At 42.7% G+C, this 14,829-nt stretch overlaps 1 protein-coding gene and 1 long non-coding RNA gene across 4 annotated transcripts in view; one reads left to right on the top strand and one right to left on the bottom strand.

Moving 5' to 3' along the window:
* The window catches only part of TSC22D2 (TSC22 domain family member 2), a 49,623-nt gene extending 47,169 nt beyond the window's left edge, over positions 1-2,454 (bottom strand). For all 3 annotated transcript variants that reach the window (XR_015240052.1, XM_025913843.2, XM_025913845.2), the window contains exon 1: positions 340-2,454. Coding sequence is in view for 2 of the 3 variants with exons in the window: in XM_025913843.2 (XP_025769628.1) it covers positions 340-2,318 (1,979 nt within the window). In the remaining variant the exon portion in view is untranslated. The remainder of the gene's footprint in view (positions 1-339) is intronic.
* Positions 2,430-5,162, top strand: LOC147577228 (uncharacterized). Its single transcript, XR_015240053.1, has 2 exons — positions 2,430-4,875; positions 4,919-5,162. It is a non-coding gene; the product is annotated as an uncharacterized LOC147577228 (long non-coding RNA).
* Positions 5,163-14,829: the final 9,667 nt, after the last annotated feature.

Below are 14,829 nucleotides of genomic sequence, written 5' to 3'. Positions count from 1 at the left end.
TGCCTAAGAAAAGAACAATCCAATAGGGCATAGTCTAGTTACCACCTGTAAATGTATAGAATGAAGCTTAAATCCACCTTTTTGAATAAACAAATGTTGTGCCTTATCCACGTCAGTGCTTTTAAACAAGACCAATTTTCTCATTACACACCGTTACATTAGCAATCTAAAACCAATGCCCTTTCAAGAACTGACAAATCTTAATAAACAAACACAAAGAAATTTTTGTATTTAAAAATGCTAAGGGCCTCAAGTTGAAAAAAAGAACTCGAGCTGCATTCTAAACTGCAATGTTTGGTCAAGCATTTCTAACAAATATTTTAAATAAGATTTCCATACCTGTCTTCATCACCATCAACAGGAATAGCTATGCTGAATACAGAGGTGGCCAAACTGTTCATAGGTGTTAACTGAAGGGGGTTTGCCAGGGCATCTGCAACAGGAGGCTTCACAACAGGCTTATTTTCAGCAATGAGAGAAAGTGGTGGTTGAGGTAGGGGTTCTGATTTTCTTCTAGTATCGTCAACTTGCCCGACTAAAGGTTGGGTCTGAGTCTGAAACTGGCTTAAGTCAGACTGTGGTAGACTTGTTGGTACACTGGGTGTGCCTTGCGCTAAGGGCAGCCCAACATGCTGGATTACGCTGCCGCTCCTGCTGACTGGCGTATGGCTGCTCAGCTGCTGCGACTGGACCAGAGGCGCGGGTACATTTGGCATAGTAACAGAGGTGGTAGACACACTAGGCACGCTTGGAGCGGGCACGGCTGCAGGCACGTTTGGAACTCCGGGCAGCACGGCGTGGGGGCCGCCAGGCACGGCCGACGGCGCACCACTGCCGCCCATCTGCGGCGGAGGCACGGACTGGGGCTGCCCGGTCCCAGGGGGAACCAGGCCCGGCTGCACCGCGCATCCTACAGCGGCCAGGGGCACTCCAGCCGGTTGACCAGGCGCGGCCTGCCCGCCCTGCGCGGGTCCCGGCCCTGGAGCCACGGCTTCACCGGGCAGGGAAGACGCGCCTATTATCTGCGCACCCACCGTGGAGGCATTCTGGCCGGTGCCCACCGGCAGGCTGGCAGGCGTGGCGAGGCTCGCTCCGGCGCCGGTGGACGAGGGCTGAGCAGGGCTTGGCGGCTGCAGGCCGGCCACGTGCGGCTGTAGGTACTCACTCTGCCCCGTGGGCTGGACGGGCAGCAAATGCCCGGGCGGGAGCGGAGGCTGGGGGTACGCGAACTGCGGAGGCTGCTGCGTCGCTGGCGCTCCGAGGGTCGGGCCGGGCTGCGGCGGCAGGGGCATGCCGGGCTGCGTCAGGGTTACATTCGTCAGCGGTAGACCCTGTCCGTTGGGCCCCTGCGGGAGGACGCCGGGGCCGGCTCCCTGGGGCTGGCTGGGCTGCGGGGCTGCCATCATCTGCTGCGGCCCGGCCGCGGCTCCCGGGAACGGCGGCACTGGAGCCGCGCTTTGAACCACAGCCCCACCTACGGGCGGCGGTGGCTGTGGCTGCCCAACGCCAAAACTCTGCGGCTGGGCCGGGGCGGGCTGGCTCATTTTCTCCGACGGGGGTAGCTGTGACACAGCAGTCAAGGAACTGTCAGTTCCCGAGTCGGGCCCGTGCGCCCCCGGCATGGAGGCCACCACCACCACCACCGACCCTCCGGTGGCGCCCAGGCCGCTGTCCCGCTCCGCAGTCTGGTCAAAAGTACTGCTGTGTCTAATGCAATCCCCGGACCTGGTCAGGACGCTGCTGTCCGAATCCCGCTCATAGTATTCCATACACGTCCATCGGCCGCGTCGGTAGGGCTCCCCGCTCCCGTGGTCCAGCTTGATCACGCGAAATCGGGAACTACAAGTGGCGGGGGGCTGCGATGGGGCCGCAGTCCCTGGCCCGGCAGACGAGCCCGCGACCGGGGGACCGCCGGGTGCTCCCGCGGAGGGGGCCGAGGTGGCGGCCGCCGCCGCCGCGGTACTAGCCAGCGCCCCAGCCACGCTCCGGGCCGAAACGGCTCCTCCTCCGTTGGCGGGAGCAGCCGCCGCGGCCGCCAGCTGCCCGTCCAGGAGGAGGTTTGGGGAGACGGTCCCGGGAGTCTCCGCATCCCCAACATTGTTGAGCGTCTCTTCCGAGGAGCTGCGCTCACAGACCTCCTCAGGGCCATAATCCGTGGCCCGAGAGACGTCGAATATCTCGGAGGAGACGTCCTCCGTACGTGACTCGTCCGGGTCGTCCAGGCTCTCGGTGTCCTCGGTGATGCTAGTGGCCACCTGGGCCGTGGTGACACTAGTGATCTGGAAGCAGCTCTTCTTCTTGGCCGGCATCTTGGACATGGTGAGGAAGGCTGGAGGGCAGAGAGGCACGCCGGCTCCTCTGCGATCTTGCCGGAAACCAGGAAGGGCAGAGCAGGGGCCCCCAAAGACAAAGTCCGCGTCCGCGCTGGGGTCTGAGGCCCGCCGCTGTGAAAAGTCACTGGCTGATCCGGACGCTGGCCGCCCTGCGAGACATCCTCCTCCCCGTTTCCTTCAGTGTCGGTCTCTACGGCTCTGCCCCCGTCGCACTCGCGCGGCGGCTCCTCCTTCCTTTTCGCCTCCCGCAGTCGCGGCGCCTCGATTCAATCCCCTCAGCGGCGGCGCGAGCGCGATCCCAGGGGCGGGCCGGCTGCTTCCTCCTCCCGTCTCTGGGGCCGCCGTGGTCAGTCCAGCTCGACGCTCGGCGCGGTCAGCAGGCCGGGCTGGGGGTGGGAGTGGGAGGGCGAAGGGGAGGAGGAGGCGGCGGCGTGAGGGGCGGTGCTGCCCCGCTCGGGCTCCTCAGGCCAGTGCCGGCGTCAGCTCTGGGCTCTCTCGGACGCTGAGGGAAGGGGAAGGAGTGGCGAGTCTGGAGCCGGGGATTCCTAATTCAGCCAGGAGCGGCGGGCCGGGGCTGGCTGAAGGTCCGCGGGCGGGCGGGCGGCCCCCTCCCCGGCTTTAGCCGGAGCTCAGCCCCAGGGACATGTCGACTGTCTCTGGCGGAAACCCGCTCCGGGGGAGGGGAAAGCAAGCTCGGTCCTCCCCTTACAGGGGAGCCACCCCCGCGGGCGGGCGGCGGCGGTCTCGGCCTCCCCTCGCGGCTCCTGAGAGAGTGAGGGGCGGCGGTGGTGGTGGTGGTGGTGGCGGCGGCGGCCCGCTGGCCGGCGAGCGGAGGCGCTCCGGCTGTGTGAGGTAGCGGTGGTAGCTTCTTCGGCTCCTCCTCGATGCGCCCGGCTCGCAAACCCCGGAGAAACTGAAATTCAAACTGCTGAAGCGGCGGCTGCACCTCCCTCCCCTCCGCCAAGATGGGGCTGAAATGGCCGCGCCAGGGATGCTGGGAGGAGCAGCAGCCCGGCTGCCGCCGCCGCTGTCGACTAAAATGCCGCCGCTGCCGCAGCCACCGCCAGCGCCGCAGCCGCCGCCGTTCCGTGACGCACCGGCGTCGTGACGTCACCGCCCCGCCCCCTCCGGTTTCCTGCAGTTTCGCGTGGAGGCTGGAGGGGGGGAGGCGGTGGGCGGGACTAAAGGTTAAAAAAGGGGAGCGGTTTTTTTCTTTAATTTAAAATTTTTTAAATTTAAAATTTAGGCCGTAGGTCTTTAAGAGTTGAAGAGCTAAAGACTCTTGAATGCCAAGCCTGGAGGAGCTTATAACCGCGCCAGTTTTGTTCCGAGGCACTGGAAGACTGGATGGAGGTCATGTGCTGTGTCTAATGTTTAGCAGAATCTTACAGAAACAAGGGCGATAGAAATGAGAGTTAGGGAGATTTAGCCAGGATAAAGAGGGAAACCGCTGGAGGAACCGAATCACTTGAAAAAGTCTTTTCTGAAAATAAATGTTCACCACTGTAGTCAGAAGAGTGAAATGTCGAGAGAAATGGGGATGATTAACCAAGAATAGCAAGCCAGATTGAGTCAGAAAACTGATCTTTCGGCCAGAAATTCTGTCTCCAACAATGGCATCAGGAGATGGTTACTTGCCCAGGGTGAGGTCAGTTTAAAAAAAGATTAGAGGTTACCAACATATTCCTGATTTTCCTGAATTTGCTGTAATTCCAGGGTCGAAGAGTTCATTTAAACTCTTGAGACTGTTTTTACTTTCAGCACGAAATCAGCTTATGGGCTCCATAAATGTAGAACCTACTGCGTTAAATAGTTATGGTTCTTTCTTTTGTTTATTCTGAAACTCTTAGTTGGAGCCAGAGTGTTAACATGGTTTGAATTGGGCCATGAACAACCAGAACAAGTCAGAAAGCACCCTTTCCTCTCCAGTACAGAGAGCAGTTACCAAAGTACTGGAGAATTGATTATCTTTTAGCTACTTCCTGGCAAAAGCAAATGGTAAGGCCATTCTCTTAAACAGTTAAACAAAATGGGGAACGTGGCTCTTGAACTTTGACACACTAATATATCACTTAGGTAAAATCCAAGAAATCTGGAAATCAAGATTTCATATCACAGTTTTAGCAGTCATATCATGATGACTTAAATCAGTTAACCATTATGCTCAGTTCTCTAATCTTTGAAGAGTAGAAATACTTTTTATCCCCAAAGATGTTTCAATAATGACAATTTACTAATAATTTTTAGGTCCTTAGTTGTAAATATAATATACAGACATATGTCTTTTAACCTTAGTAGAAACCATGTCATCCAAACCCAAGTGCATGAGGTCAGGATGTGAAATAAGACCAGATAATAACATCCCTGTTTGTTAAGAAGATGGGACAGAGTAAAGAAACAAAGTGTAACGTTATGCTGCTATTGTGGTAGAGATAGCTAATGGAATATTTCATTTCTAAATCTCTAATTTCAGTAATTGTTAGAGATTTTTCCATTAATAAGTTAGATCAACTGGTTAAATCCAATATAAACTTAATTTAAAGTTTATATCCAATATAAGATTTAAAATTTAAATCCAATATAAGCTTAATTTAATTTTGCATCTACTTGCTGTATTGTTAAAAATGGTGACCAATTGGGGCGCCTGGGTGGCGCAGTCGGTTAAGCGTCCGACTTCAGCCAGGTCACGATCTCGCGGTCCATGAGTTCGAGCCCGGCGTCAGGCTCTGGGCTGATGGCTCAGAACCTGGAGCCTGTTTCCGATTCTGTGTCTCCCTCTCTCTCTGCCCCTCCCCCGTTCATGCTCTGTCTCTCTCTGTCCCAAAAATAAATAAACGTTGAAAAAAAAAATTTTTAAAAAATGGTGACCAATTGGGGCGCCTGGGTGGCTCAGTCGGTTAAGTGTCCCACTTTGGCTCAGGTCATGATCTCTCAGTTTGTGAGTTCCAGTCCTGCCTTGGGCTCTGTGCTGACAGCTGGGAGCCTGGAGCCTGCTTCAGATTCTGTGTCTCTCTCTGTGCTCTGTCTCTCACAAATGAATAAATGTAAAAAAAAAAATTTTTTTTAAATAAAAAAAATGGTGATCAATTTTGGAAAAATAAGTACCAGATGCCTGCTTATCCCATTACATTATCTTATTACATAAACTTCCTGATTACTTGTTATGATACTCTTAAATCACACACTTAAAGGAAAAGTCTTAAGTAATCTGTAAGATCATTTCTCCTTAAAGAACATGTAAAGGATTATGAAATGACAATGATGATAAAGATAATTTAGAAGAGATCTGCAAGTGGGCTATATTTTTGATAAGAATGGGGTTAAGGATGTTAAAAGACATCTTAGCAAAAAATAAGATGTATAAAGTTAAAATGTTTTATTTAATTGCTTAAAGATTTTTGTGTGTTTAAGACAATAAAATAGTTCTCTTGAAAGTAAGTTTTCCAAAAGTCTTAAAGGCCCTAGCTTCTTTTATATATTCGCTCCTTAGAGATGTAGAGAATTTATTGCATAAAACTGCTATGAAGAAATGGTAAAAATTCTGGTTGTTAAAAATAGATTTGAAAGCATTTTACAGAGGAAAAAAAATCATAATTGTCATCAAACAATGCACAACTATGTAATTCATGGTTCACCCACAAAGGATTAAAATCCTCCACATAACTAATTAAAGTGATAGGAAGACAGATGTACCAGCCAGGATATACACTCTGTGTGAGGAGAGCTGATAATAAGTAAAATGGTAGCCTAAGTCACTGAAACTGGGGAGACCTCTGGAGTCCCAAACCTCAAGACTAAGGGTTTTCATACAACTATGCTGGCTCCATGCTTACACCAAAAACTACATGTGGAAACTGTGGGAGTCCTTGATGACTGCTCCAGAGCACCCAATTTGAGTGTCCTACATCTTATACTTCCCTCAAAGACTTACTTTAAAGCCACGTATGGGAGGTAGGTTTAGGAAGAACAATGCAGGGGGGAAAGAAAAAAAAAAACAATTGCCAACAACTTAGAAACTAAGGACTGTTTCCACTGATGGTCAGAAAAAACAAAACCAAACTGAACCAAACACTACAACCACAATAGCAAGATTCCTTTGTTTGAGAGTATCATACTCCAAATTCTGCTAGGTTATTATCTAACCATATCAGTACCAGATGGTAAATTGTTTCATAGTCACAAGATCCTGGAATGTGCACTACAGATACTCAAGAAAACCTTATTTTTTTCAACAAATACATATTACATTTAAAATAGTAATAGTATATTAAATACTCTGGGTTAGAGAAAAAGACTCATACTTTCAGGAGAAATTAAGCAACTACCTAGACTAAGAGAAGTAACATTCGGAATTAATGCTATCAGTCAGTGACATTTATTGAGCACTCCCTGTGTGCATTAAGAATTGGACAGCCTGTGTCCTCGCCAACAACTTTTTTTGGGATTTAGAAATAGCTTGTGTTTACTTTCTAAATTTTTATTACCAACATGCTGGAAAATACAAAATGGAGGACTACTTTTCAGGTTTCAGAAAGCATTTGCTAGAAATAAATATCAGTTGTCTGAACAAGTAGTCCTTATTTATTACTATGGTTTTCCTGGGGTTCTATTTCTGGGACAATATCTTGCTAATAACCACTTGCACTGAGGCCATTGTATAATATTGTCTGAAAATCAAACAACAACAACAACAACAACAAAACAACGCTGCCATGAAAGAGGACTAAGCATAGTGAAATTCCATAAATACTTTTATAAAAGAAAACATAATCTGATTGAGATACACAATCTTTTCATCACTTGACAGCAAATGAAGTGTGTAAAAATTTCAAAATTTAAGAAAAGTTCTATTAGATAGTCTTCTAAAGTTTGATATACTATGAAACAATAGTGTCTTTTTTAATAGGGAAGATTCCCTTGAGTCCCAGTGATCTTTGAAGTTCAGGCAAAATATAGCAATTTGGTGGGAGGAAATGGTGCATTTTGAATAATAAATATAGTGTCCTATTAAAGCATGTTTTCTTCTATTATGGCACTTAATTTAGAATCTAAAATATTAATTATGTAGTTCTGAAATATATCTTAATGCTGCAATGTAGGGCAACTTCAACAGAAAATCTATTAGTGACTATATTACCTTTAAATACACACACACACACACACACACACGCTACTTATGACCACTTGGGATACAATTAAAGAAATCTACATTGCCTAATTTGAGAAAACTTGAGATCAAGAGTAAGCTTCAGTTTTATTTTAAACTTGTCTTGCAACTGTTGACAAATCTATTAATCCCTCAGTCTCCCATTACTAAAAAGAAGCAACATTGTGGTGAAGAGGCATTAAAACCACCATTCCCACTGAAAGAATAGATGGAAAAAGATAACACACGTGGCAGTGTCGTGGTGTCTTTGGAAGAAAAGATGGCAACTCACTGTGATATTATTGACAGTCACATTTTCAATGCAATTTGTCAATTAAAAAAGAAAGTTACTTGGGCCACCTGGCTGGCTCAGTGGGTAGAGCATACAACTCTTGATCTCAGGGTTGTGAGTTCGAGCCCCACAATGAATGCAGATATTACTTAGAAATAAATAAATAAAAACCTTTAAAAAAAGGTTACTGGATTACATGATTTTATGAAGAAGCCATATTCTGTCATAGATGAGCTAGTTATTTAAAGACATTTAATGGAAAATCTTTTGGTGAGGTGAATCATCACCATCTATTCTGTCTTTCTTGTGTATGTGAATTTGGTGTATGCATGTGTAATTATGTTATTACTTCAAGTGGTAGTATGTCTGTAATTTTAAGTTGTAACGTTAATACTCACAAAAGAACACTGAAAGACATTGCCAATTCTAGACTTCTAGGTTATAGTTCTTCTGTATGTTACTATTATCAGTTTATGAAGTTCAAAAAAATATGTTTTAGTGTAGAAACTTGTATAAATTGGATCGAGACATGAGGGATGGTCTAAGTGTTGACTGATAATCTGAAGGTCATTCTAACTTGGCTGATTGGACTATTTTCAATTCATAGTAAACAGCGGTTGAAAGGCACAAATAGAATCTTGACTACTTTGTATTAGCAGTTGTGTTTTAATTCCAAAATAACTATCTCTTTAGTCGTTGGAAACAAAACACTTTTAACTTTTAACTTTAGAATACTTGAAATACTACTTTGACAGCATTCATACTCATTAAAAGCTCAACCCATGACCCATGTTTGCACAAGGATTTGGGTGTTACTTAAAATGGTTACTTAATGAGCTGCTCCTCTATAAATTAATTTTCACTCCTCTCCTCCATCTTTCACCTGATATCTTTGGAGAAGAAGGAGGCTAGCAAGAAATAAGGAAATAGGAAAATGCAAAATCAAGGTGAAATGCTAACCATAGGCTTGTTGCAGTTTTGGCCATCAAATATCTAATGAATAACTATAACTATTACTGTGACCCTCATTTTGTGATATTCACCTATTTTTTAAACTAAATTGACTAGATACAAATATATTTTCATGTTCAAAGATTTAGAATAGTTTCTCCATCTTCACCCCATTTCTTCTGGATTGTGGTACTAATCGTTTTTTGCATATTGCATATGTTTGTTCAATAGCTGATTTACTTCTAGATTTTCAGTTTATAACTATTTCATTTATATTTGTTTGATAGGTTCTCCATCAATACAATGGTTCTACCCTTTCAGGAAAAAAAGATCAACCCTTTCACAAAAATGCATATTTTAAAGAAAGATAAATTGTGTGATAATGGTTCATTCATTTTCCGTGTATTCTCCCCAAGTATTGCTTTAAGCAACTACTGAATTGCTTTAAGCTTAACTACTGCGTTTAAAATAATTTTGCTTATTAATATTTTATTTGAAATATTTTATGTTGATGGAAAAAAATCAAGCTTATATTTTGAACAAAGAGCTCTGAATATCTCCTTATTTACTCATCTAATATATATTTGGAAGACTACTATGTGCTGGTCTCTTTGCTAGACTTGGGGAACAGCTGTGAACTAGACAAGAAAAGGAAAGTCTTTGTTCTAATAGGTCTTATATTTTAGAACAGGAACCGATGCCAAAGAAATCAATGAATAATGCGGTAATTTCAAAGATTCATAAGTGTGAAGAAGAAACAAACAACAGTGGAAGCTGGCGGCAAAGGCATCTTAGGTGTCTGGCTGGTGGGCTTTTTGTCAAAAGCCAGCATTTAAGAAAGAGAGGCAGACACGGCACAATGGCACTGTGGTGGAAATCAGTGTGTCGCAGGGGCATCTGAGAAGTAGGCAGGCCCTAGATCTTAGGGATCTCGTTGGCCCAGTGAAAGAATTTGTATTTTACTTTAAATGTAATGAGAAGCCACAGGAGGGTTACAGGCACATGATTAACACGCTATGATTTACATTTAAAAAGAAACCTCTCTGTTTTCCTAACTTCTCATAGTTTAGAGTACGTGGTGTATTATATTCAGAAAGATCTGTTAAAAGAGTCAACGATACATTTCTTTTCATATGGTTATAATACTTGTATCATACCAAAATGGTAGAAATATTTAACAATCTCTATGACATTTTTTATACAGAGATTTAATAACTTTATAGCACAACAACTGATTAAATACCTGTGAGACAAGTCTTTTTCTCAGTGAGACCCTAACTAATTTAATGTCAGTGATTTTGATTACTCAAGAACTTGAAATGCCCCACCTAAAAAAACCCAAAAAACAAAAAACAAACAACCCAACTCTGAACTACAGAGAAAAAGAAGGCATTTTGTTTAAAGGCAATTATTAGATAAGTGTGATAGAACCACCTGACAAGGAGAACTAACAAGTAGAGCTAATTTTAGGGAGGCTTGGTGCTGAGCCTCATCTTTCCCGTGAGATAAAAATATACATAGATAAATCTAGGGAGGATGGGAGAGATTCAGTTAGTCATAAAAGAGCCACAAAGAAGGGACCCTTATGGAAAAGGTAAAAGGCAAGGCCATACAGCTCAGTATCGGTGGATTGCCTTTTCTTTCTTGTCCAGGTACAATTGAACAGTGGATAATTTTTACTCTGATTCATGGGCTCTCTCTTAGCAAGAGAATGCTAGACTAGCATCTTGTTTTTAATGAAGCTACACTCGTGTTCTGGTGGCGACAGCTGGCCTCGCCACTTTCCTCACTCCTTCCTTTGTCTTCTCCCAATTCTAGGTTTATGTGTATGAATGTTAAATTTATTCTTACCATCGTAAACTCCAAAGCAGGGCCAACATGTCTGGGAGCTTCAGCAGAGATAGATGGGTAAGCCATCCTTTTCTCTGAAGCACACAAAGTTATTTTCCCAGTGGAACATGGAAGAAGAAGCACCTACATATTTTGTGCTATAGACCCCAGTGTAAATGTAAATGGGCTGCTATAAGTTCCAAACAAAGAAAGAAGGCTTGCTTACCTTATCTAATACTTTGAAATAGATTGTTTATTATTTGATGAAATTTGGTGTTTGTATGATTATAAAGCATTAAGACTTTATCCTCTTTAAAAAGGGTACACGTGTTCCCATGTTGCATTTTTGTTAACTACCATTCCAAAACTCTTAAATTATTTTACAGCTTAATTATGAAGCTTACACATATTGATCATATTGCTTTATAATTGTATCTTGTTGTGGGTAGGAAAATATTACTTTAAACAAACTGTATAGTCCACCTGATTAATGAACTTTACATGTAGTTGACTTCTATTTTCAAAAAAATCAAACCATTTTAAAGATGAACATTTGTTATCATCTGATGATTTTTAAAAAATGATGAATGTGGTAGAATATTGAGTTAAAAAACATTAAACAAAATTGTATCTCACCTTTGAAAGAAGGTTACATGTATGCATAGGAAAAAAACTGAGGGGAAAATACATCAAAATTTAAATAGTAGTTATCTCTGGGTGATGAGGTTATTGGCCTTTTTTGTTTCATTTTAAAAAATATTTTCCAGGGGCGCCTGGGTGGTGCAGTTGGTTAAGCGTCCGACTTCAGCCAGGTCACGATCTCGTGGTCCGTGAGTTCAAGCCCTGCATCAGGCTCTGGGCTGATGGCTCAGAGCCTGGAGCCTGTTTCCGATTCTGTGTCTCCCTCTCTCTCTGCCCCTCCCCCATTCATGCTCTGTCTCTCTCTGTCCCAAAAATAAATAAACGTTGAAAAAAAAATTAAAAAAAAATATTTTCCAAATTTCCTACAACAATCACATACAATTTTTATCTGAGTGTGTTACTTTTATATTAAAAAATGTACGTTTCCATACCACCTAAATTAAAAGTAGCTTTGTAAAGGTGTAACAACAGATGAAATGACAATTTTAGTCATGTGATAAATAACACTTTGTAATTTCTATCAAAAGATAAACTGCCCCTCAGTTTTGTTGAATTCCATCAAAAGGTAACATTAGGAATGAATAGTGCTTTTTCAGTTGAATCAAATTAATGCAAAAATGCTTTAAAGAGTTAATTTACGAAATTAAAAAGGAATTTAAAAAGAAATTAAAAAAGACATAAAGGACAGAAGTGTAATTGAAATATAAGAAATAAAGTTGAATGAAAATGGGGTGTTAGGAAACCTTTGTTCTATTGTAGGCTCTGCAGAATTCTATGTAGCTGTGTGTCTTTGACCTCTCTGGGTGTCATATTCTTTATCTGTAAAATAAGGAGGTTGACTGAGAGCATTACTATTTTTGGTTCTAATATTTTATGAATCTAGAGTCCCAAAGGACAAATTTGGAGTCTTGGTTTTGCATGTGACAGCCAACATATAAATAGGTCCACAAAACATTTTTGCTTTAGCTTTGGTAATACTCAAATATGCTAATTATTGCCTGATTCCCCAAGGTACCCGCCTGCCTCAGGACCTTTGCATTTCCTGTACTTTCTGCTTATTGCCTGAAATATTTGCATGCCTAATTCCTTCACCTCCTTCAAGTCTTTGCTCAAATGTCACCTTTTCAGTGAGGCCTACCCTGACTACACTATTTAAAACTGCAAGCCTCTCCCGCTCCCAGCTCCTATCCTCTTTCCTGCTTTATTTTTTTGCTGTTGCACTTGATACATTTTTTTTAAAAAAATGCTTTATTTATTTTGGGGAGAGAGAGAGAGAGAGAGAGAAAGAGAGAGAGAGCCCGGGAAGGGCAGAGATAGAGGGAGACACAGAATCTGAAACAGGCTCCAGGCTCTTAACTGTCAGCACAGAGCCCGATGTGGGGCTCGAACCCACCATCCGTGAGATCATGAACTGAGCCAAAGTCGATGCTAAACTGACTGAGCCACAGGGGGCCCCACACTTAATATCTTTTAATACATTATGTCATTTCCTTATTTTGTTTGTTGTCTATCTTCCCATGCTAAAATGGATTGCCTAGGAGAGCAAGGGCTTTCATCAGTCTTGTTCATTCTTGCATTTTTTTTTTTTGTTTTTAGTATGTATATATTTTTATTCTAGACACACAGAGAGAGAGAGATCCAGGGAGAGGGGCAGAGGGTGGGAGAGGGAGAGAGAGGGAGAGAGAGAGAGGGAATCTTAAGCAGGCTCCACACTCAGCATGGAGCCTGACACAGGGCTCAATCCAACCACCCTGGGATCATGACATGAGTCAAAATCAAAAGTACAATGCTCAACCCACTGAGCCACTCAGGAGCCCCAATTCTTGCATTCTGAAGGTGGTAGAGCCAGACACATATTAGATTTTTTAATAAATACTGTATAAATGAACTTTCCATGTTTATAATACCCTACAACATTTTCATTCACCATTATGAAAGTAAAGCAATAAATATGTCTAAAATCATGGAAGATTGGCACAGGGGGAATTCCCTGCAAAAAATAGGTACTTCATGTATCTTTAAGAGAAAATAAAAAAGAGGGGCGCCTGGGTGGTACTGTAGGTTGATCATTCGACGCTTGATTTTGGCTCAGGTCATAATCTCACAATTTGTGAGTTCGGGCCCCATGTCAGGCTCTGCACTGGGAGAGCTGAGCCTGCTTGGGATTCTCTCCCTCTCCTTTTCTCTCTGCAACCCCCCCCCCCCCACTGTCTCTCTGAAAATAAATAAACCTAAAGAGAGAGGAATTAAAAAAGAAATCATTTTAATTATTAGACATTTTTTTAAACTTGTTATTGAATCAATTTTAATCTTTGCAGAAACTTCAGAAAATATGCGAGCTATACATTGGATCATATGCAGAAGCCCTCGAGAATACAGCATCTTTAGTATTCCGTAGAAAGCACAGATTGAAATTTTGATCACGAATACACATTCCTTTGACACCACCATTTTTAATCATATTCATTTAAGGCATATTAAAATGCATTTAATATTTGGTATAATAGTCTCACATTTCCTTTCATAGGAAGATTTAATAAATAGATCTACTCTATGGGTAAAAAGTTCTTCCCATATAGTTTTTTAAATGTAGGTCTATAGATATGTCACTACAGTAACAAACTTGGAAAGAAGGCTCTATTTTTAATTCAGAGAATCTAAATGCTATGGGTTAATGAATACCTAGGCTAAAAAAATGTCTTTTATAGACTCCTTGGGCTTTGTTTTCTTCATCTGTTTAGTTTGGCTGCTCTCATTTACATACTTGTTCTCATTAGGGTTTGAATTTCAGAGCTGGCCTCACTCTGCAATGGGAACAAATGTCTTGCCATGTGATACTAACTTTCCATTACATCCTGAAGTATTTGCAGTCCCAGAGGCAAAGAATTTATGGTTGGTACATAAGAGATGGAACCATCACACAAAAGAGGCCAAATTTGAAAACATATATTTTTTGGGTGCTAATATAGTTTCAAGATAATGAGAACTTAGAATAATCAGCTAACGACCAAAAATGAATCATTGTTAAAACACTGGTTTTTTGGCAAAAAATAGCTAATGTTTCTAGTTGGTTGATAATTTTCATAGCAACCGTGGTATCTGGCACGTCATAAACACCTTTCATTAGGGGCCTTCAGACCCTTTTGAAGCAGCTCATTATACTCTGAAATAGTTCTGAGAATAAGGAAAAATAATACACACATTTTGCTGATATTCTGTAGCTGTGTAGAGGGCATCATGTAGCAAGTACTTAGGATGCATTATGAGATTTCCCAATAATTCTCCAGCCAACTAGGAAATTGAGTAGATGTAGCAAGAGATCTGAAGTATTGAAAGTCAATCCCCAAGTTAGAGTTTGGTCAGAATTCTAAACTTAATTATTTTATTCTTTAAAAAATAAATAAATGAATCTTGGAGGCTATTTCCACAGCAGGGTCACTATTACTATCCATAAAAATAACATGGCACCATATTTTCAAGGAGTTCTGTATATTTCCCAGCTTCTTCTTACTCTTTGCTATGCTCTATGAGATGTTTTGGTGGTAAGTTTTATTTTAGTGTTGGCCAGAAAGTCAAGGGAAAAGAGCGTTAAGAACAGTAGTCAGTAACTGTGAGAATTCATCACAGATCTATTC

Source organism: Puma concolor, chromosome C2 (assembly GCF_028749965.1).
Source record: "Puma concolor isolate L17-30 chromosome C2, mPumCon1.1.hap2, whole genome shotgun sequence".
NCBI lineage: Eukaryota > Metazoa > Chordata > Mammalia > Carnivora > Felidae > Puma > Puma concolor.
The sequence above is the reverse complement of the archived record's forward strand: the minus strand, read 5'-3'. Positions and strand labels throughout refer to the sequence as shown.